Source organism: Podarcis gaigeae (genome assembly GCF_964106915.1).
Source record: "Podarcis gaigeae genome assembly, chromosome: 14".
Taxonomy (NCBI): Eukaryota; Metazoa; Chordata; class Lepidosauria; order Squamata; family Lacertidae; genus Podarcis; species Podarcis gaigeae.
In genome coordinates, this window is record NC_139690.1 from 20,271,346 (window position 1) to 20,296,360 (window position 25,015).

The window sequence follows — 25,015 nt, forward strand, 5'->3', positions numbered from 1 at the left end:
GATCAGGGAAGGTCCTGTTGGGATGAGAGCTCTCCTCAACTGGGCAGGGTGTACACTGATGTGGCAGCCGATGTCTAGGCTGCTGGCAGGAACCCTTTCTAAATGCCACATATTGGTGCCTTATCTCTCTGACTGAGCAGGAAAGCTTTGGCACTTGCAGAACGAGCCACTTCAAAGCAATGCGGGGAGGGGGGAATCCCTCTCTAAATCAAGAAAGATGCTGAGATAAGTAGACGGAAGCAGCATCAATAGCACAGCTAAAGGGAAGGGGGGAAGAGATTTATAGGGGCATCTGCGTGTGAGATGCAAAATCACTCTGCTCGTTAAAAAGTCAGATCCGAATGGGGATACTCAGAATAATCATCTTGTTCAGAATTGTCCTGGCTGGCTTCTTTATGAGCTTTCAAAGGAAAGGAGAAGATATTAATTTATACCAGCACTTTAAAGACAGTGAGTTGGAGAAAGTAGGCAGCATGGTTGGAAGGGCTCTGGAACACAGGGAGGAACTGAAACTGCTTGGCTTGTCACTGATGTTTTCAGGAGGTGCGGTGGGGAAAAAGTTTCCCTCTCTCTTCAGAGCTTTTTCAGCACCTCTTTCAAAAGGTTGACTTATTGATTTATGCTGCCTTCATATCACGCCGTTTTCAGTAATGCCACTGCATAGCCAAACCTGATTGGCTGTGTGGCATTGTAACATCATCTTTTCATCATTTGACTCCTGGTCCTGGTGCGGTCCCTTCTCAGCTCATCCAGAAAGCAGCAGCAGCAACCAGAGGGAACAGTGGTATTTTAAAAGGTAATATTCAGAGCAGATGTCTTTGGCATGAAATCATCAGCTCACCACAACACCTCACCTAGGAGGGGTGATGCAATATTCCTCAAAGTTTTTCAAGGATAAGCCATCTGCCTTATTCTGATGTCTTGGCTACATGTCTTCTGCCCCTGCGCTTCATTGCCCAACTGCAGGATAAGCAGCCTGATGCTTATGTCTAATTAATTCATGAAGGGGTTAATACCACAGAGGAAGCTGTCCTGCCAGGCTTAGCTCACCTTCAAAGGGACTAGGTCAGTGATGGCAAAACTTGGCCCTCCAGCTTTTGGGGGGACTACAGTTCCCATCATCCCTGACTACTGATCCTGTTAGCTAGGGATGGTGGGAGTTGTAGTCACAAAACAGCTGGAGGGCCAAGTTTGGCCATCACTGGACTAGGTAATCAAGGCTTTGTTCCCCTCAATCTACCAGTGTGTGAGGAAATCTGTGCTAATTGCAGCAGCTAAGACCACATGGCTTTCACAAGCCAATCTTGTGTTCCTGTACCAATAATTTAGAAACTTTACCACTGTAATTAAGTCAAGCTTTACTGCCTGTGCAAATTTTCTGAATGTTGTATGGAAAAGCACATGAACAGACATTTGCAGAGTTTGTAAGTAAACCATTTTTATCTTACCAAGCGTGTGGTCTTTTTTCTATACTGGAGGAAGACGGAAACCTTAGAAGGAACTCACAAGGGCATATTTCAAAGGTCTAACAGCTTAGATTTCCCCGCTTTACTTTGCTACATGTTTTGCAATTTTAAATCTCTCTCACCAAAGAGTACTTGTTTCAAACTTGGATCTTGACATCCAGGAATTCTCCTTTTATACCTATTTTTCCTTGCCACCAACACCAACCACATGTTTAACACACTCAAATCATTCTGGACAAATCCCAGATCAGCTTAATTCAGTTTGGGATCCAGACTGAAAATACACAGCTAAGGAGACAAAAACGAGAACACAGCAGCCTAATGGGGACTGAGTATGCCCAGTGCATATAGAATACAAAATGACTAGCGGGCGGGGGGGGGGGGAGGCTGGGAGACCAGAGGAGGAAATGGAATAGAGCATCCTGGAAAAGGGCATGGCTGGCTGACAGGAACCTGAAACAGGAGGATTCCATATTGCCACATTTTGCTGCAACTCTCACTTGTGATATACAGTCATAGAAATGCAGGGAACGCTTTTGCTCCTCAAGGAACGCCCTTCTTTCCAAGAGTCAACTGGAAATTGCAAGAAAGGTCAGGTGTTCCCCCAGGCCTGTGTCTAGTGGAGATTTTAATTATGTGCAGTGATAATGGAAAGCTGGGAAAGCAAAAGGCGTTTGTCTGGCCCTCGACTTCTCAGGGACTGTGAGGTGTGTATGTGTGTGAGAAAGAGAGATTTGAAAACCAGCTCAGGGCAATATCCCATTATTTCATTCAATAGGATCCTGAGGTACTCTCCCTTTCAGCTGTTGTATCAGTGCCACAGCGTGAAAGGTGTGAAGGAGAAGTGAAGCATTCTGAAAAATATGGAGAGACCAAAAAAATCAAAGCTTCCAATAAGCCCCTCTAAGGTAAACCTTTGCCCCTCCTTTCTATTTCAAAGGGAACTCACTTGAGAAACTCGAAAAAGCACAGCTAAAAAAAATATTCTCTCTCTCTTTTTCCTTTATGTTTTGTTTTTCTTAAGCTGCCAATTTGGTCCCAGCAAGACTCAGACCACCATGACACAAGAAGAAACCATTGAGTTTCTCAGGCACGGTTCCTGGGCACAAGGATTGGGGCACTACAAACAATTCTATACTTCCATCTGTGAAATACTGGAGGCCATGCAACTCAGAGCAGACCCAATGAAATTAATGGACCTTGTCAATTCATTCCTATGGTTCTACTCAGAGCAAAACTTAGCTGGTTCCAAACTTATTCATCCTTACTAAGCAGTAGACACTCACTGTGTTTAATGAGGATTTTTCTCTGAAGTAATTGTCCATAGAATTGTGGCCTTAAGTCAACTTAACATTCAGTCTGATTGAATAACTCATTAACAGCTGGTGGGATGGGGTGGTGGTATTTTATTATTTTTTTAAAAATGTGGGTTTTTAAAGAAAAAAACCTGATGATCAATCAAGTTTCCTTCCCTTTAAAGGTTTTCCAACACTGATGTCATTGATGTAAATGATCAGCCTCTCATGACTCAAGCAATGTGTTTTTAAGATAATTTCCCAAGCAACAAATGAGTCCCCCCCCCCGTGTTAATCAGTCAAGAGAAACTGTTGTCTTCATTAAATACACTCACTATGTCACTTCCACTGAACTACTGTAAAATTTATGTTAATTGGCTAAATAACTGATTAATTGGTTAAAAGGTAGACAGTTAATTTACCCAGAAAATGCATTATTCGGTGAACAGCCTAATCAAATACAAACTTGGGAGAACCATCTTATTGATAAATGCATTCTATATTTAGGCAAGGGCAAGAGGCGTCACCAGCTCCAAGTCGCAACTGGACAAGGGCCCAAAGTTGTGTACCATTGACAGTGGTTTGAATAATATTGAAATATATAATATTTTAAATAAATAAAAATATTTGTTAAAATAGGAATCATATAGGGTTTGAATATGGGAACTGAAAAGCTAAGAGGCTTAGCAAGGGCAGCCAACCAGGCAGCACCATATACCACTACAACTGCACATTAACGTATCTCATGCTAATAAGGAATGTCCCTTGTTGCTGAACGCAGTAGCTGGAACTCACAACTCCATAGGCCTTTTAATATGGCCAGCTTAATTGCTTGCTAGTAACTGCAACCCAAGCGATGTAACTCACTTGCCATTGATGACTCCATCTGGATTCAGCATGGGGATGACCTTGAAGATGAAGCATTGCCTCAGGAGATCTGCAATGGGGTCACTGCTGAGCAGGAACTCAAGTGTCCCCTTCATTACCCAGCTGGCATTGCTCTCACCCGGGTGGACCCTTGCCATGAGCACCACATAAGGACGGTCACCTAGAAAACACAGTGGGAGGGGTATTATATTAAAAAATGCTTTTTCCTGTTCTTCTCCCTCTCAACTATTATTATTATTATTACTACTACTACTACTACTACTAACATAAAGTGGTACCTCAGGTTACATACGCTTCAGGTTACATACACTTCAGGTTACAGACTCTGCTAACCCAGAAATAGTGCTTCAGGTTAAGAACTTTGCTTCAGGATGAGAACAGAAATTGTGCTCCGGCAGCATGGCGGCAGCAGGAGGCCCCATTAGCTAAAGTGGTGCTTCAGGTTAAGAACAGTTTCAGGTTAAGTATAGACCTCTGGAATGAATTAAGTACTTAACCCGAGGTACCACTGTACAGTCATAACTTGGATCCCAAAAACACCTTGGCTCCTGAACAAATCGGCTCCTGAACAATCAAAACCCAGAAGTGAGTTTTCCGGTTTGTGAACATTCTTTGGAACTCAAACATCCAATCGTACTTCCATGGCTTCCGATTGGCTGTGGGAGCTTCCTGCAGCCAATCAGAAGCCGCGCTTTGATTTCCAAACGTTTTGGAAGTCAAATGGACTTCCAGAATATGGATTCTGTTCAACTTCCAAGATACGACTGTATATCTGTCCCAATAAACTCATGGGAGCTTTCTATTCTAAAATGGCACTAAATGAGACTTTCCCGTGAGACTTTTCTTCTGGGTGGAAAAAGAACATTGCTTTCTGTTTTGGAGCACCAGTGGTCCACTGGCTTCGTTCATGTGGTCCACAGCATGTCTATGGAATTCAAATTGAAATGCCATAGAATAAAATACAAGAGATAAAAGTGGTGATACAAATACAACTAAAAACCATACAGCATCTAGCACAGAACACAGGCAGAAAAACTGTTAACTGGTCTGCCAAAACACTCAGCAATTTTCAAGTGGTTGGAGGGAGGAAATGGAGGAACCACTGGCTTTGACACCCAGAGCTGCTTTCTCCATTACTCTGTCAGGTTAAACAAACATGTAGCAAAAACACATATGCCTGTAGTGGCCATCATTTCTGACAGCCACTACAGACAGATGTTGGCAGAGAATCAAGGCCTTCCAACCAATTTTGGCTTTGCATCACATTTGACAACATACCAGCTGTATTCTTTATTCTCTCTCTATTCTAGCCTGCAGCTGAGAAAGGGGGGAAAGTACAATCCACTAGAAAAAGCAAGGGAGAAAAATAGGCCATGCTGTGATTTGGGTCTCATATTTGCAGTAGAATGATGAGGTCATGTTCTGGGATTGTAGAATGGATTGTACCAGTTGGAGACTATACAGGTGGGGAGTAGCATTTCCAATGTTCCCCCATGTTTTTAAAAAAACCCACAAAAAACCTGCAAGGAAAGAAAACTGCACATGCATGTGCTGCTGTGGGGATCTTTGGCTCTCCAGATGTTGTTGGAATCCAACTCCCAGCATCCCTGACCATGCTGGTTGGGGCTGGTGGGAGTTGTAGTCCAATAACATCTGGGGGTCATAGATTCCTCACCCCTGAACTAGTGCAGCCAGGGGAAATGCACCGTGTGTGTGTGTGTGTTAGTTCATAAAATTTATACACCAGTTCATTATAGTATACAAAAAAATAAATCAAGAAAATCAGGGAAAAATTACAACCCAACTTTAAAACATACAAAGGTTAAAATATTTTAAAAGATTAAAGTCAGCTTAACTTTCTAAGCATTTTAAATTATATGTCCACCTTTCAATAAAAGCAATTTTCAAGGCAGATTAAATTATAACACAAATAATTGAAAGAAATCACAGCTTTAAAAATTCATAATAAGTTTTTTTTTAAAGAAACTTTATGAACAAAAGTGAAAACAGTGAAATCAGAAGCAATCAAACCAACCCCCCCCCCTTGCAATTCCTGTTTTCTGGTTATGGTGAGGTCAGCTGGCTTCTTTGACCTAGGTGAGCATGCAAAAATGTTGCTACTCCAACTCAAGTTTGAAGTGGTACACTACCTTTTAGATTTTAGATTTATAATAGATAATGGTTTATAACAGATTTTAGATTTATAATAGATTTTAGATAATGCTGTATTACTTTTACTGTTGTTAGCTGCTCTGAGCCCCGCTTCAGCTGGGGAGGGCAGGATATAAATAAAATAATAATAATAATAATAATAATAATAATAATAATAATAATAATAATAATAATAATAATTACCTTATTCCTTTCACTGCTTACTTAGATCCAGCCTTCTCTATTATCTCTAACAAGGAAAAGCTGCTAGCTAATGGGGGCTTTCAGCTTGATGAGAGTGGGGGCAAAGCACAACCTAGAAGAGGGCTTTCCAAGTACAGCCCCTTGTACTGGCTATCAGAGTCAGAGGCCACTACAGGAGCAGCACATGTGGCCCCTTACAAAGAAATTAATGTGTGTGCTGGCCCATATCCGCTGTCTCAATTTAAACACCATTACTCACAGCTGCAAACACAATTCCAGGCACTCGCTTGTTCGAGTAATGAACAGCCACTTCTGATTCCGAGACCCTTTCAAAGCTTGCCAGTAAAAGTGGAAGGAGAATGAAATATCTTCTTTCTGAGAATGATGAGCGTTGACAATCTTGATCCCTAGCTGGCAACCCATCTGACAATTATATGATTTGGTGTGACACTCAATGAGAGATCGTTCCCCCCCCCCTTTGTGTGTGTGGGGGGGGGGGAAACAATTGATGGCACCACGCTGGTTCTGAGACTGTTTTGTCATGCTCAACCAGATCACTTCAGAAAAATGTAAAGCTACATTCAGTTGCTTCGTGGGGTTTGGATTCGGAAGAGGCCCCAAGGGAAGTAGGACGAAGTAGGAACGATACTTCTCTCTTTTAAGAAGTGTCGAAAGCAAGAGCACTGTTGCAAAAGCTGCTTTTATGTCACGCCGTGGTGCTACTATGTATCTCTCTGTCATCCATGGATTGTGGAATCATCTCACGCAAGGATGGAGAATCAGTTTTCAGCTCAAGGGTCACATTCCCCTCCTAAGACCACATGGCGGGGCCAGAGGCAAAATAGTCTATAACGGTGCGGGACGATTGCAGAACAAATGAATCCAGCATAAAGGAGATGGAAGCATGTCCAAGGGGTCTTGATATGAACCATGCACCTCTCTTCATCTGTCAAAGCCTGGAGAGTTTGCACTCACTGGGTGTTTCTGCATGAGTTGCTAGTTGTTGTTGTTTAGTCATTTTGTCATGTCCGCCTCTTCGTGACCCCATGGACCAGAGCACGCCAGGCACTCCTGTCTTCCACTGCCTCCCGCAGTTTGGTCAAATTCATGTCAGTAGCTTCAAGAACACTGTCCAACCATCTCGTCCTCTGCCGTCCCCTTCTCCTTGTGCCTTCCATCTTTCCCAACATCAGGGTCCTTTCCAGGGAGTCTTCTCTTCTCATGAGGTGACCAAAGTATTTCAGCCTCAGCTTCAGAATCTGTCCTTCCAGTGAGCACTCAGGGCTGATTTCCTTCAGAATGGAGAGGTTTGATCTTCTTGCAGTCCATGGGACTCTCAAGAGTCTCCTCCAACACCATAATTCAAAAGCATCCATTCTTCGACGATCAGCCTTCTTTATGGTCCTGCTCTCACTTCCATACATCACTACTGGGAAAACCATAGCTTTAACTATACGGACCTTTGTTGGCAATGTGATGTCTTTCCTTTTTAAGGTGCTGTCTAGGTTTGTCATTGCTTTGTCATTGAGTTGCTAGATTCGCCCCCTATTTGGAAGGCCTTTCTCAGTGGGGTTGCTCAGCAGCATTTAACAACATACAATTGATCAGCTACCTTTGGCTAGATGTTCCACAGGCCTGACCTGTCTATTCCAGATGCCAATTTGCCGTGCTGGTTGGGGATAATGCTAGCTGCAGTTCAACAACTGGAGTACACTGTGTTACATCTCTCCTCATCCCTGACGATTGACCTTTCTGGCCAGGGCTGATGGGAGTTGTAGTTCAACAAAATCTGGAGGGCACCATATTGGCTACCCCCAGTCTCCTATATAGTCTGTGTTATGCTTGAAGCAACAGACATCACAAATGCCTGTTCCTGAATCATATGCATCGTATTTCTTATTTCCCAGCGATTTCATTGGCTGCCCCCTCCCTCTCTCGTCTTCTCCCCCTCATCATGATTTAGAACTGCTCTCTGGTCTCATTGCTGAACGAAACTTATGGGATTCTGCATTTGTGGCTTGGAATTGGACTCCTGAGGGCCCCTAATGGACAACAGCTGTAAATAGCACTGAGCCAAATACAACATGCTGCCTTAATAAAATAAAATAAAATAAAATTGATGACTGAAGCCTTAACAATCCTTATCTGTTCTCAGAGGGGTGGGGAAGGAGGGGAGCAAAGCATGTTAATTGAGATGCCTTGTTCCTGCTTGTAGATGCCTTCTTCTTTTTGATCAGAGGTAGGGATGGAAGGGCCTGTCAGTGCTCTTTGTTTCTCATTTTTCCAAACTTAAATTCACTTCCCCACAATTCTGCAACAATCTGTGATTTCTTTTTTGTTAAAAAAACCCCTCATGAAAATTATCCAGCATTTTAGCATGAATTTCTCCTAATAAACCCATTTTTTGTATGCAAGCAATTTCCCCCAATATAAATAATTTCTATGTACATGTATTTTTATGCACACTTTTAACTATTGTATGCATTTTTGTAAACATTTGTCAGAGATCTGTATCGCAAAATTCAGATAAATGCAAATTTTTATGGATGGCTGGGTTTTATTTCACATATTGTTGCAGAAGGTGTGAACTGAGTAAGTTTGCATTAAAATGCAAACTGAAATGAATGTCTCTCCTATCCCTGCCACTCCATTTCATTCTCACTGGCACATTAGTCTGTTCCATCCTGTTCCACCCCCTTGCATGCCATTCCATCCTATTTTATGCTTTTCATATGCACTTTTTAATGTAACAAACATGCTTTTCAATGCGTTTATCAGCAAGACACACATGCTGTTGCAAACATATTTTAAATAAAATATGCATTTTTTTTCAGGTGCATTTTTTGTACACCAAAACTGTATTGCACAATCCAGAAAGATGTGTTGTCAGAATAAGGAGTTGCAAGCAAGCAAGTCTGGGAGAGTCAGATTGGGTTAGTGGCCCACTGCACATAGCATACAAAACAAATTTCTCTCCTATCCCTAAGTAATGCTTTGGTGAGCATGCTGGTGAGCTCCCCCTGGGATGGGGGAAAGGATCAGAATGGTGAAAACACACTCATCTCTTCTGTACCATAATCAAAGAGTTGTAGAGTTGGAAGAGACTACCAGAGTCATCTAGTCCAACCCTCTGCAATGCAGGAATCTTTTGCCCAATGTGGGGCTCAAATCCACAACCCAGAGTTTAAGAGTCTCATGCTCTCCTGACTGAGTTATCCCAGCAAACATATGATGCTCAGATACATGCCTGAACTAGCCATTCAAATGGTATTACTGATTCATCATGACCTCAGATAATGAGACAACCCAAGTCAGAATTGCCTCTGCAGCACCCTAATTCATAGCTGCCTAAACAATGCAAATGTCTTCCCAAGGCATATTGCATGGAACTTGTACAAGGTCTCTTAATGGGCCGAGGTCCTTCAAGGCTGTGTTCGAAGGCCAGTTCTTTCAAAGCGGTTAGGTGACCATTTTGAGAAGAGTCCTTATTGGATTCTGGGGAAGCTGCCAGCCAGCTCAGGTTAGCTATTTATCTCTGCAGAAACCTCATGTGGCACATAACCTTCTCTGGGAATGTAAATAATAAAAAGGGGGAAAGCGCAGGAACCTTTTTCCGCTACATAAAGTCTCATCCAACATATCACATCTTGTTACACTGCATTACGTTCTGACATGCCCAGAATATAATGCCGAACTGCTGGCAGACGTCAGCCAGGAAGAGGTGAATGAGGGTTGGTGTCATGGTTTGTATGTGTTTACTGCAAACTGGAGTAGAAACAGAAAAGAAAAGAAACATTCACAGTTTTGAGAGACAAAAAGTATCAACAGGTGCAGAATTTTTAACACTGCAAACACGCTGCAGGCTGCTATTTGCCTGGAAAAGTGGAGGTTTGGAGGAAATGCCTCAAAAATCACAAGGGAGGGTATTCTGGCAAATCTCCTAATGTCTATCCTAGCTGATTGAGAGAGACAGTGCAGATTAGTAGGGATGGATGAATCTGTCGTTTTTGTTTTTCTTGGTTTCTCATTTTTCCAGCAGTAAGTTCCATTCCCCCCTATTTCCGCATCAATGTGCAATGCTTTCTTTTCAGGAAGGCACATTCCATGTGCATTTCCCCAAAATTATGCATTTTCATATGACAATGCTGCCCACTGCAAGCATTTCTGCAACCAATCTTTCCTAATAAGATATAGCTTTGCATATTATTTTTCACAAATATATGCCGTTTTGTGCAATCTCTTCAGTTGGCAATCTGCATAACAAAATTTAGAGCTTCACGATTTTGAAAGGTAGCTGCGTTTTGGTTCACTTGCTAGTTTAGCAAATGCAAAATTGGTAAGTCTACAGGAAAATGTGAACTGAACAAATTTGTTCCCCTTCGTTACCTGGGAATGGGGATTCTATGAGCCAATTCTTACAGACGTAGGCAGGTATCTTTATACTTACATATTTCTCAAACTACAACTTCCATCATCCCCGAACGCCAGCCACACCAGCTGGTGATGATGGGACTTGCAGTTTTCAAGTCATGTGGCCTGTGGTTTTCCAGGGTTTCAGACAGCGGTCTCTCCCATCACCACCTACCCAATCTTTTTTTGCGTGTGAGAGAGATTGAAGCTGGGACCTTCTTAATGGAAGGAAAAGCATGCACTTTACCACTGAGCTGTGCTCCATCTCCTGATATTCTACACCAGGAGTAGAGAACCTCAGTTATGCATCCCTCCTTGCCTCCTTATGTGGCCCTTTGAATTCCCTCAAGGCCACAACCCTCCCAGCCACAACCCTCACTGGCTCTGTTTTGCACCCTCCTTTTCAACCACCTTTTCTTCCTTCCTTTGTCCCTCCTTCCCAACTGCTTCCAAATGCCCTGTGCACAGAAATAGTTTCTGGATAAAGGCAACGAGGGCCCTGACAGTCTGCAATTGGATTTTGCAACTATATATTATACATGCAGGCATTGTTATTGTTGCACACGGCAAAAGGGAACATTACGAACGTTAAATTGCTTTGCCCATGAACTGCCTTGCTCAGTACTTTCATATCCTGGTGGGGTTGTTTCATGAGCCGCGTTGCCTGGCAACCTCTTTTGTGTGCCTGTGTGTGTGGCAGTGTTATTGGAATGCACTCACCTTTTAAATGAGAGATTCTTGGAAGGGATTGGGCCATAAAGAGAAAAGACCCAGACACAGACATGTGATGCCCAGGCCACAGTCCATTTCATGTCTTAGAGAGGTTTGCTGGATGTGCTTTGAGAACTAAGTGTGGCATGATGGAAGGAACACAGAAAGCTGCCTTATACCATGTCAGACTTCTGGTCCATCTAGCTCAGGCACCCCCAAACTCAGCCCTCCAGATGTTTTGGGACTACAATTCCCATCATCCCTGACCACTGGTCCTGTTAGCTATGGGTGGTGGGAGTTGTAGTCCTAAAACAACTGGAGGGCCGAGTTTGGGGCTGATCTAGTTGAAGGGCAGGGATCCTGCACCATGAGGGGCAATCTTGGTCCACTAGAGGGTGCAGTTTGGTCCAGGAGCCAAACCGCACCTACCTGTGAAGCAGCTGATGGCACAGGGTGATGTCAGCTGATGGGCAAGGGTTGGGATTCAATTCTGCATTCACAGTGCACACAGAACTAGCATACACAGCTAAAGCAGTATATTTAATCTCCCATTCATTTTGGCTGGAGAACCACATTGCAAAATGCAGAGAAGTGCAAATTTCAAATGATGACTGTGCTTTGGTTCATGCACAGTTTCAGGATATGTGAATCAAGTACTGGATTATGGAAACTGGATCAAAATTTTGATGATGGGATAACAATCACTGGGGCATGTTTCAGTTGTCATTCTGTTTGCCTGTTTTGTGTGTTTCTTTCTGAACTTTTTTTACCTGTACCGAACCCTTAGGAAGGGATGGGTTCAGGAAGGTAAGCAAAGTTGTGTTTGGTAAGCCCAGGAATAGCTGGCCTACCTGGTGGACAATAGCCACAGCAATAGCCTCCTGACAGCAACAGAGAAGGACTTGTGTATGAGAACACCATATTGGCTCTGGAAATGCATCTGTGCAGTCCCAAACTTCCCACTGCCTCATCATCCCCTTCCTAAGAAAAAAAAAGGAACGGGTTCAAACTGACCCACCCCTCATGAAGGAGGCTATAAATAGCCACTATCCACAAAGGTTATACTCTACTACTGGAGGCAGAATGCCCCTGTATACCAGTTGCTGGGAATCACATGTTGGGAGAGTGCCGTTGCCCTCAAATCCTTCATGTGAGCTTCCCAGAGACATCTAGTTGGCCACTGGGAGAAGAGGATGCTGGAATACATGAGCCTTCAGTCTTATGAACCAGCACGGCAAAGGCTGATTTAACACATAGGAAACTGCATTCTTCCATAGTTAAACTATGGACTTCACTTCTGCAAGATTTAACAATTCATGGAGAATAATTCTATCAATGGCTGCTAGCCATGAAGGCTATGTTCCACCTCCACTGTTGGAAGCAGTATGCACTCAGGTCTGGTTCAAGGGCTTCCCATTGGGGCATCTGGTTGACCATAATAATATAATAGTAATTTATTATTTATACCCCACCCATAAGGACATGGGTGGCGCTGTGGGTTAAACCACAGAGCCTAGGACTTGCCGATCAGAAGGTTGGCGGTTCGGATCCCCACGACGGGGTGAGCTCCCGTTGCTCGGTCCCTGCTCCTGCCAACCTAGCAGTTCGAAAGCACGTCAAAGTGCAAGTAGATAAATAGGTACTGCTCCGGCAGGAAGGTAAACAGTGTTTCCGTGCACTGCTCTGGTTTGCCAGAAGTGACTTAGTCATGCTGGCCACATGACCCGGAAGCTGTACGCTGGCTCCCTCGGCCAATAAAGCGAGATGAGCACCGCAACCCCAGAGTCGGTCACGACTGGACCTAATGGTCAGGGGTCCCTTTACCCCACCCATCTGGCTGGGTTTCCCCAGACCACTGTGAGAACAGGATGCTGGACTAGATGGGCAAAGGAAACTGCCTCAGGCTAAATCATTCCAGCTACAGTGGTACCTCGGTTTACGAACTTAATCCGTTCCAGAAGTCCGTTCTTAAACCAAAACCGTTCTTAAGCCGAGGCACACTTTCCCTAATGTGGCCTCCCACCGCGGTTGCCCTTCCACTGTTTGGATTCCGTTCTTCGACCGAGGTAAAGTTCTCAAACTAAGACACTATTTCTGGTTTTGTGGAGTTTGTAAACCGAATTGTTCTTAAGCAGGACTGTTCTTAAACTGAGGTACCACTGTAGAAGAGAAGAAGAGGAGTTTGGATTTGATATCCCACTTTATCACTACCTGAAGGAGTCTCAAAGCGGCTAACGTTCTCCTTTCTCTTCCTCCCCCACAACAAACACTCTGTGAGGTAAGTGGGGCGGAGCGACTTCAGAGAGGTGTGACTAGCCCAAGGTCACCCAGCAGCTGCATGTGGAGGAGCGGGGAAGCGAACCCAGTTCACCAGATTACAAATCCACCGCTCTTAACCACTACACCACACTGGCTCTGTAGTTCAGGATTGCCTCCGATTACCAGTTGCTGGGGATCATAAACAGGAGAGCAGGCTGTTGAGCTTGTACCCTTCTCGTGGGGTTTCCAGAAGCATCTGGTTAACATCTGGGAGAACAGAATGCTGGTCTAGATAGGCCTTTGGTCTGATTTAGCAGGGCTCTTCCTACGCTCTTAAATTGATCAACTATTGCAAGCAACCATCTTTCTGGCGTATCTCAGCCTGGATCTTGGTATGGGAAAGCACCAGTAATTCAACTTGCAACATTGTTATGACTGAGAACAGAGGGTTGCCTGCAGTATCATTCCCTCATCCTCGCCTCCTTCCTTTCTTTCTTCCCTCCCTCCCTGTTTGCAACACTGTTGTCATTTCCTAACGCTGATGTCACCCCAGTAAATGCAGGCGGTGTTAGATTGGAGTCGCGAGGGCAGGGATATCCATCATGAGCCGTTGCCATGATATCTACTTCAAAGCCTGAATTTGTTCTGAGGCAGGAGGCAATTTGGGATCCTCTTAAGTATTTTACGCTGATCACTGACCTCCCTGTGGCGTGTTTTGAAAATGGAGCCTAGCATGGGTGAATGGGAGAAATTGCTTTTGCAGAATTGAGGCAGGATGCCTAGGATATGAAAGGCAGGCGGAGAGGGGGATGGAGGAGACCATTTCTTCAACTGAGCATTACATGAGAGAGAACACAACTACCTGCTTTTGCATGGTCTGAGTGGCATGCTGCATGATGGGAAGGTGGCTCAATCCAGGTTCCCAACTGCTCTCCTTCATTAGAGTAAAGGTCAAAAGACTCTTAAAGGACAAAGATAGCATAGGGTGTGAATCTTTTCAGGAGGCCAGCTGCTCAGTAGAATGGAGAGGTTCAGGACAGTACTTTCTGCTGGGGCCCATCCTATGTGTCCATAACTTCCCCTGGTGGACTTACCCAGTCATAGGCAGCAGCATCTCTCTGCTGAGTGCCAGGCAGGTGGATCAGGTTGCCACCGCCAATTTAATTTTCTACAATGCCACCAATATGGCATCAACTCCGGAGTAAAAAGGTAAAGGGACCCCTGACCATTAGGTCCAGTCGTGACCAACTCTGGGATTGCGGCGCTCATCTCGCTTTATTGGCCGAGGGAGCCGGTGTACAGCTTCCGGGTCATGTGGCCAGCATGACGAAGCTGCTTCTGGTGAACCAGAGCAGTGCATGGAAACACCGTTTACCTTCCTGTTGGAGCGGTACCTATTTATCTACTTGCACTTTGATGTGCTTTCGAACTGCTAGGTTGGCAGAAGCAGGGACCGAGCAACAGGAGCTCACCCCGTGGCGAGGAGTCAAAACCTCCGACCTTCTGATCAGCAAGTCCTAGCCTCTGTGGTTTAACCCACAGCACCACCCGCATCCCCTAACTCCGGAGTATTATGGGGCAATTACATGGCAGCTCCTGGACACTCCCATCTGAGATCCTTCATGCATTGTGGATGTTTGAGGAATTTTTTTACTAAGGCCTTTAGAGAGTGCCATGCAATAGGCGCACTGGCACCTGCAGGCACCACAATGGATGTTTCAGTGTCTGAGCAGTGGTATCACAACATACATATATGCATAGGGGCACAGAAGGGGCAAACTGCATTTCTAGAGGGAGGGTAAGCTTTGCTAGACATTACGTTTTTGAAAGAGAAATAATGGTATATTTCCCATGAATGCTCCATCCCTAAGCATATTTCCTCTAACTCACAGGAAACTGCCTGAAACCATCTAGCTCAATACTGTCTACAATGCCTAGCAGCGACTCTCCAGGATTCTAGGCAGAGACATTATCAGCCTTACCTGGTGATGGCTACGGGTTCAACCTGGAACCTTCTGTGTTCAAAGAAGATACTCTCTTGCTGGGCTATGGCCCTTTCGTTCTGAAGTAAGCTCTATTGATTTGGATGGGATTATAAATTCCTGCCACCACCTTACCTGACTTCTGGTACTAGCAGATGGAACTGACCCATGGGGAACTGGTCTCCATATATTTTGATTGATTACAACGGAGAAAGGGACTTGTGCAACCCTGCATGGGTTTACTGAGAAGTATATCCCACTGAGTTGAATGGAACTTACTCCTAGGTACTACCTATAGGAGTCTGGTCTAATTACATGAACAAATGCTTTTCGTTGAAGTAAACAACAAAAAAAGTTACATAAATGATGGAAACTGCTTCCACGAGAGACAGTGATGGCTGCCAAGTTGGATGGCTTTAAAAGAGGATGAGACATTCATAGAGGATAAGGGTACAAATGGCCACTATTTCTGATGGCCTATGTTCTACTTCCACTGCTAGAGGCATGATGCCTCTGAATACCAGTTGCTGTAAAACCAAAGGACAATAAATCGCTGTTGCACTCAGGTCCTGCTTGTGGAAATCCCCCCCCCCCCAACAGTGGTTGACCACTGTTGAGAACAGGATTCTGGATTAGACGGGCCACTGGTCTGATCCAGCATGCTTTTCTTATGTACTTAACGGGGGGGGCTGTTTTGTAACAATTTCAGACTCCCAACAGTTACTTGGGTTCCTTTTTGGTTCATTCCTAAGAGGCATTCTAATTATATGAGGATTGTTGCATGCTGACAACAGTTACATTTTCTCTTTATAAAGCAGAGGTGGGCAGCTCTCAGGGACCACATCCCCTTGGGGGTAGTGTTCTGAGAGCTGCGTGGTAGCAGTGGGAAGACCCAATGATGGATGGAACCAGAGACAAACTTGTTCTAGATTAACTGTTCCGGAATAAAGACCACCCTCTTTTCATGGTTGCATCAGATTAGAATTCCCAGTCCTATACTGATATTTTCTTAACCAGAGGAGTCCACCAATGGAAGCCACACTGCTCCTGTGTCTTGTGCTAAATGCTGTGTTAGGAGACAGCACCAAAGTATTTTTCCTATGCCCAGGAGCTCTAATATCCCAAAGACTTGGAATTCTACAGCATCCCTAGCACAGATGGTAGCAGAATGAATGGCAAGATATCTGTAGTAAACATGGAGTGAATGGCCTCTGTCCCCACCTAGCGAGCCAATATTGAAGATGCAATCATATTCAATTTGCAAACATATGTCTAATCAGCATAAAGCAATCTAATTTTAAAATGGTAAAAGTGCAGGATTCCAGACTTCTTGCTGCGAAACGGGACAGCCGGTGCGTTCCCCAAATCCCTTTGGGTGGCCTGGCATTTACTTCTTGAGAATTAATCATGTTGTTTTGGACGACATGTGTTTTCTTTTCAGTGTTAATGTCTATGCTTTTGATATTTAAGAGAGTGGGGAGTTAGAACTTGCCTTAAACACTCTAAGGACCAAGAGTGACAGTAATTCAAAGTAAAAAAATTAATAACCTCAGCAAACAGAGGCACTATTATAGAAAAGTATGTGAGCTGTGCCCCCTCCTCCTCCTCCTTTCTCTCTCTCTCTCTCTCTCTCTCTCTCTCTCTCTCTCTCTCTCTCTTTCACACACAAACAAACAAACACACCATTTGCAGTCCACATCAGATTATTGGTTTGAAGCAACTCACTGCTTTTATTTCAGACATACAGGGGCTCTCAGCAGACAAGTTGGCACAGATGGAATCCCATCAGGTATGGAGAAATTCTTTGAGAATGTCTAGAATTTTTCAGAGAGTTTGATTCTATGAGCTTAGAACTCTGAAGTTTATTTTCTCACTCTCCATCATGTCATAGGAAAGCCAGGAAAATTGTGATAGCTTGCCCCCCAGCCCCATTGCCAATGTTTTGAATTACCGCTAAGTATATCTGGCACACATTGAATGTCATAGACCTTACAATGCTTACAATTCATGACCTTTTTGACCCCACACTGCTTACTGATTTTGCTCTCTACATACCTACGGATAGATAGAGTGAGAGATCAGGGTTGGCTGAAGGCATTTTGCTGCCACAAATGGAAAAGGTTCACCGACACCCCAATGACTGCTGGCTGTTGAATCCTATTTCAATACTAGCAATGGAATACTAGCAGTGTCATCCACACGTGTAGGCAGAAGGTTAGTTATGGGGTGGCAGAACATTCCGTGTAGCACATAAACCTCTGTCCCCTAGAAGGCCACAGCCAGGGGGCTCAGGAGAAATGGTGAGGTGATATCATGTCAGGAATGAGTCAGCTCCAAGTGAAGGTTTGCAGTCAACTGCAGAAAGCAGCCAGGAGCAGAGAGGTTTAGATGTTAGTCAGGCAGGGGAGAGCAAACAGCTGCAGACTTCGGCTCTTCCTGACCTTGACGGGCAGACTGATAAGGCAGTAGCTGAGAGCAGGCTAGAACACAGCCAAAGCTCACATGAAGCAAAAATAGGCACAAACAAACTCAGAGACAGCCTATCAGAAAAGGAAGAGTTTGGAGCTGATCCACTCAGTCTGAAAAGTCGGAGAATGGGAGGGCCGCTAGATAGGCAGCAAAACAAGAGACGTAAAGGTTGTAAGTTCAATATCTTCTGTCAACGCTGGAAAGAGTCTTCAGAAGGGTCATCTTGAGTAGTGATGCCAGAGGCTTGTTAGAGCCATCCAGAGCTGTTTGTTTTTGTAGTAAATCCTACGCTTACTGTGCTATCAAGCGGGGAACCTGAACTCCTGACATATCACTACTGCCCCTGCCCCAGCATCTGCCACCTGAAGCTCTTGCCTTACTCTGCCTCAAAGGAGGGTAGAAAAATCAATTTCAGTATATTTCAGTTTCTCATTTTTGCAATCTTAAATTCGGTTCTCCATATTTCCACATCAGTTTGGAAATGACAATTTCCAGGAATCTGCAAGGAAGGTGCTTATTAATTTGAAATTGTCAGCAAGATAGGTTTTATTTCTCCACTCCATTCTTCCAATTGTTTACATAATAGTAGCTTATTTATTTGTAACAATCCTTGATCTTGTTTTATGCTTTGTAAATCGTTTGTACTGATCGAAATGTTTCACTTTCATGTTCTATGTTTTTCTTTAAAATTATTTTTTTATAATAAAAAAAGCAAGTTGCCATGAAAATTCGTAGCATTTTGGTGCTATTTTCTCCTAATATACGCACTTTTGTATGCATATTTGCCTAATATACAAGTTTTTGCAAAGCAATTTCCCCCTAATATAATGCATTTTATGCAGCATTTACACAAACACATGTGCTTTATGCATATATTATCCATGTGCATGCATTTTGTGCACACATTACTTGGCTGGAGAATTGCAATGCAAAATTTGGAGAAATGTGAATTTTCAAAGAATGGCTGTTGTTTGGTTTGCACATTGTTTCAGAAAATGTGAATTAGATAAGTTTGCCTTTGACTGCAAACTGAATCGAATTTCTCCCTCACATGCAACTGAGGATAGACAGACTTTGAGCATGTGATAAAATGGCTCTAGTCCACAAAGTCTGATACATGAAGTTTTCAGTCTTTATTGTGCCCTTTACCACTTGTTTTATTTTCTTTTTATTCATGAGGGGGAAGCAGAACACTCCTAGGTCCCAGCCTAGAGATTCTGCCTCTCTGAATTTTTCTGCTAAAAATTGCGCTGAAGCATCTGCTTCGATTAGGCAGCTTGGCACGGAATAAGGAAACAGGCAAACACTAAATCCTACCTCCTGCTGGTTGGAACACAGTTTGTATCCACGCCATGCTATTTCTGTAATCTATTTTTTCATATTTGTGTCAGGAAAAATCAAAAATGCTTTTAAAAGAAGCGTCACTTATTTAAATAAAAGTGTATCCTTGTAAATCATATTGTCATAACAAAATGGATGGCTCACATACTCTGTGGAGCTCATTTATTTTTCTCCTTTCGCCTTTCAGAAAGCTTTTTTTATGCCTGCACTCTACTCGTGACGTATCTGACGTGCATCCCACCACAGATCTTTAATTGCCTAAAAAGGGAGTGTGTTTGTGTGCAGTGGGAGAGATATACAAATAGAAGAGAAAAAGTTATTGCTGGGTCTAAAACCCATCATAAAACCCAACCCGGGTTTTATTGTGCTGTGCTTATCTGAACTGCCTACTCTTGCAGATCGGGGCAGATGCACTGATTCTGCGGTACATAAGAAGCATGAAAGAGGGAAGGGAGTAGAATGGAGATGTGGCGATCAGAGCAGGCTCCTTGGCTTTGCAGTTAATTTGCATGGCTGTGTGGCTAGGCAGCTGGAGGAAGAGAAGTTGGGAAGATGCCAGTGAAAGAACTGGGACCGGAGGGAGTGGCCTATTTGTCATCCTTAGGATCTCCAGGGAAACTTGCCATGCCTGATACACCTGGAACTGGGTGCAGAGAGTACACTTAACTGCTAAAGGGAGCAAAGCTGTGGGCAGCCTGAGTACTCTCCAGTCCCCTTGATGCCTGTCCATGAGCAACAAGTGAGAGTCTAGGCAGGTTCCAACAGGTTCCAGGAACTCTCTTCTTTGTGACCTTTTGTGGGTGAGCTGTGAGTTTGTTTAGGCCCTGGGTGAGAGACAAGGTGGATGGGGAAAGACCTGAGAAATAGACAGGAGTCTGAAGGCTTAGCCACACTTACCTTTCCTCCACTCTTTCCAGGCACAGACCACAATTCCAAACTCTGTGTCCAAACGGCCAGAGTTTCCCCTCGCAAAAACCCACTCTTTAAAGCTCAATCGGAGCAAACGTCAATCCACGGGAAACCAGAATTGATGTTTACTCCAATTCAGCTTAAAGAGCAGGTTTTCATGGAGGAAATTGGGGCACGGGGACATTCAGACATGGACCTCTGCCTGGAAAGAGTAGAACAAAGGGTAAGTGTGGATAATTGGAAGGAGTTGGCCTATATCTTACTAATAAATTCAACATTTGAAACAGTAACTGTGTATATATATATTTTGTAACATTTGTTGTTTAAGCTGTCTGTTGGTGCTTTCGTTTTCTGTACACAGCTTATTTTTATTTCATAAAATTTAAATACTGCTTGATTGTATCAACAACAACAACAACCCTCAAAGAGATCTATTTTTATATACCGAATGGTATAGCAGTATAGAAATAGCCTAAATAAATAAGGTACTTCCATGGGAGTGTGGGAAAACCTCAGAATGTGACACTGGGTTGAAAATTCAGCTTCCTTAGAACCTCTATTTTCATTTCCCCAAGGTACTAGTCCCTATGGCTGAGCAGATACATTCAAATGTGTACAAGGGATGTCTGCTCAAGTCTCAGAAGACAATGAGGTTCCTCAGTAAGATACCTGGGGACATGGTTTCAAAACTCTGATTATCTCTGTCCTTTCCTGTAAGGAGCAAAAATAAGAAATCATGCAAATATTCTCCATTTGCATAATTTTAGAGGGTGCACAGTTCAGTTCTCCCTGGCACAAAATTTGGATAAAGCCTAAATGTCATGGGGCAGCGATGTATCACATCCTAAAGTAAATAAGTGGGATAGCATAAACTGACTGCATCGTTGTTATTTATTCATACCCCACCTTTTCCCCAGAACTGGGACTCAAGTTAGCTCACAAAAAATGAAAGTAAATTCAAATAAAGCACACATGGATAAAGCATATAAATAGTTATGATTAAAAAGCAATTTAACTATATATGGAATTAAAATAATGTGTGTATATATATAATGTGTGTATATATATATATATATATATATAATAATGTGTGTATATATATATATAAGCAAATATATATATATATATATATATATATATATATATATATATGCAGGTTTTGGTGTCCTCGGGTGTCTTCCCGTGTAAAAGTTGGGGTGTCTAGGCGACGTTTCGACGAGGTCTCACTCGTCATCTTCAGGCTGGTGCTTTCGGCTTCTTGTTACTGGAACAGAGCGGGATCTCAATGTTTGAGTTCCTATAAATACTGTAGAGGGGGTGTGGTGTCTAGCCTCCAATGTTCTGGGCAGAGAGGAAGTTCCCAGGCTAGTGTGCCTTTTCTTCTTTTGTTCCTTAATTACTTGAGAGATACCTTGAGTGATTTCTTGAGTGATATCCTGAGTACCACTTAGGTGGGTCATTAGGTGTGGATTAGTTGCTAAAGTCTTTGTGTCTTGACCTCTTGAACTTTGTGAAGAGTTTTCCTGAGAAGATGGCTGTATTGCACTTAGTTGTGCTTTGGCTTGGCTTCGTGTATAGGGGCGAGCTGTGGTTAGCCCTCCCCACAAAAACTGACACCAGATCCAGAGGCACACAGAACGCCAACACCAATCAACCACACCAGACCCAAACCCAGACCCTCTCCACAGATGAATTACTGACACCATCCAGTAGCCAATCCATGGTGGCACCTCCGGATGCTGCACCCCCCTGCAATCCCTACACAGATCTGGCTGACACAAGCCACAAAACCACAGCTCGCCCCTATACACGAAGCCAAGCCAAAGCACAACTAAGTGCAATACAGCCATCTTCTCAGGAAAACTCTTCACAAAGTTCAAGAGGTCAAGACACAAAGACTTTAGCAACTAATCCACACCTAATGACCCACCTAAGTGGTACTCAGGATATCACTCAAGAAATCACTCAAGGTATCTCTCAAGTAATTAAGGAACAAAAGAAGAAAAGGCACACTAGCCTGGGAACTTCCTCTCTGCCCAGAACATTGGAGGCTAGACACCACACCCCCTCTACAGTATTTATAGGAACTCAAACATTGAGATCCCGCTCTGTTCCAGTAACAAGAAGCCGAAAGCACCAGCCTGAAGATGACGAGTGAGACCTCGTCGAAACGTCGCCTAGACACCCCAACTTTTACACGGGAAGACACCCGAGGACACCAAAACCTGCATTCCTGTACCCGTGAAAATCTACGAAAGCATATATATATATATATATATATATATATATATATATATATATATATAAATTGCAGATAGGATGGGGGACAATACAGCACACTATCAAGACCTCTTTCCTTGAAAGCAAAGAGTTTGGCTTCTTTGAGATCCAATATGTAAAAGGGTCTCTTTGCCATTGGTTGACATTTTAGGAGCACATGCTCCCTGGCAGGTGGCAGGTGGTTGGACAAGCCTCTGGCTAGCACCTTGGAGAGCAGCTGACAGGAGAGCAGCACACAGTCCTCCTGACCTAACTTGGATCCATTCCCAAATCAGTTAAACATATGGGCAGGAGAGGGTGGGAGAAGGAGATACTGTGTCTCTTCGCCCACCCCAAAGAGAACAGGAGAATCAATCCTGCTGAGTAGTGTTTCACAAGCATGTTCCCTGTAGGGTACACAATGGCAAAGCAATGTTCCCTGCAACTGGCAAGACTGCACCCTGAGCAAAGGATTGAGCTACATCAGTTTGACTCCACATATGTGTTCCACTGATGGGAACAGGCACATGCAAGCTAAAGCTCATTCTTGCCCAATGTCTCACTCCTTAACAGTCCTGGGCTTGCTTCAGGAAGCCCAACGTGACCCATCCAAAGCTTTCTCCACCAGACTCTGCTGGAACCCAGTTCTGCCCAGTTAGGTTTGATCTTCAAGTCTTTGGCTGAATTGGGTGCATGTTCCTAGCTAACAGTTAGAATAGACAATTAGTCTAATTTGATTTAAGACAGTTTTCTGTGATACAGATGGTCCCACATTTATTAAGGGATAACATCTTTCATTCATCACAAAAGAGAGGAACCCATGATGGGTCAACATGAGATCAGTCATAATGATATAAGATCTTATTGATATATCAGACTAACATACATCTAGCAGTCCATAATTCAGTCCCAACGGTGGCCAGAAGGGCACAAGTAAAGCCATTCACTTGCTATCTGTCTCCAGTGTTTGTTATTTAAGGGTATACTGCTTCTGTGTATGGCCCTTTCATTAAGCTACCCTGGCTTGTAGTCCATCAAATGAAAAATGAAGGCTTTAACACCATGTTGAAAGGGCTGCTGCCTCCCTAGGAGTTGGTGTCATTGTTGATGCTTTTTGCTCTTTTCTTGTTTGACAAACCAGTGTACAAAAAAAGGACCCTGGCTTCAAAGAGCCCTAGCAAGCAAGACATGACCTGATGTGCGAAACACAGCTAAATAGCTCATGCTGCCAAAGAACAGGATTTATACACAGGCATTTAAGAGAGTAGTCATCAGCTCCAGTTTGACAAAATGTACTTCTCACAACTCAGGTTCGGAACACATTCCTGAGCCATACAGCTTGACCTTACAGCAGTGCTTGCTTATTGGCAGGCTAATCAAATATTTGACATTTGGTCAGGCTAAGTCAGGCTTTGCTGTTGTTAGAACAAAGTCTGCCCCTTCAGAGCTGTCCCAGGTCCTGAAGACACTGACAGACCCAGTGGCCTTGTTCTTGTGGAAGATGGTAAGCTGCCATGCAGGCTGTATTCGTTTGGTCTTCAAGTAGACAGCTTATGTGACTGAGCACTCCCCCACAAGAGAAAAATCCTATAGAAGAGTAGCATGTCATAGGGAAAGCTATGCTAAAACTTTCCCCCTATATATACCAATTTTCTGATGCAAGAATTTATTCTTTTTGGTGGGAGGAATATTGAGTTATATGACTCCCCACCTGCTGTCAGAAGTGGTGCAGTCCCAACACAACTACCATTTCCATGAGATCTAGGCCTCTGATTCTTTGGTTCCTGATCAACCTATTGTATTTTGCCTGTTACATACTGTCTTGTCATATGAATTCATCTGTCCTCCAGTCAAGACTGAACTGTAGGAAGATGTCGATCCAGACAGAAACCAGGAACCATGGCAAGGGTCAAGATGGGAGATCAAGACAAATGTCAGTGCTGAGAAGACATCTATTTCCTAGAAAAACTCCAAGGGCCTGATAGAGGGACTCTGAGGTTCCCCATCTCTGACAAACAGATGTGTGTGAGTGTGTGCATGTACATCAGCAGCTGTGCTTTGGTAGGGAAATAGTGCTTTCTGTTAGTCCATTCTTTCTTCCCTTGAAGCCACATTCTACTTTTTAGAGCAGAAGCATTGGAAATATATTATCTCTTCCTCCACAGCCTTCATACCACAGAGAGAAGAGGCATTTGTACCCTCCATGAGGGTCTCTATTGATGATTGTTAAGCCACCCAGTCTCAGGTTGTGAGTATATTTTGCCCTTAGTGCAATGTTGCCATACATAATTTTCACCATGGAAATAAATCTATACAGTCAAAAATAAGGAAGTGCACCTGAGGCCACCATTACAGTAGTGCTAAATCTGTCCCCTACCCTATTGACTCTGGCAATTGTGAATTTGGACATGCTCCTATCAGTCTAGTCCTATTTTGAAGTCTCGCTCTTGGTCACACTAAAATGTGACCAGTTGTTGGTAATAAATGTGTATGTGTGCTTCAAAAGGGGGAGATCAAGACCCTTACAGCTCTCCTTCCCTTTCTCCAACAGTTGCTTAAACAGATTCAGTGAAGAAAACCGGGGGCGGGGGGACAAAGGCTTGTAAAAGAATTATGAAGTATCAGGGAAATTACATTTCCCTCCCCTCCAAAACTAAGTAGCATGACAATT

General features: G+C 43.6%; 1 protein-coding gene across 2 annotated transcripts in view; it reads right to left on the reverse strand.

The window, feature by feature from the left end:
• Positions 1-25,015, reverse strand: part of AGBL1 (AGBL carboxypeptidase 1) — a 399,614-nt gene that overhangs the window by 252,026 nt on the left and 122,573 nt on the right. For both annotated transcript variants that reach the window (XM_083712535.1, XM_083712536.1), the window contains exon 18: positions 3,629-3,809. In XM_083712535.1, coding sequence (XP_083568661.1) covers positions 3,629-3,809 — 181 coding nt within the window. The remainder of the gene's footprint in view (positions 1-3,628; positions 3,810-25,015) is intronic.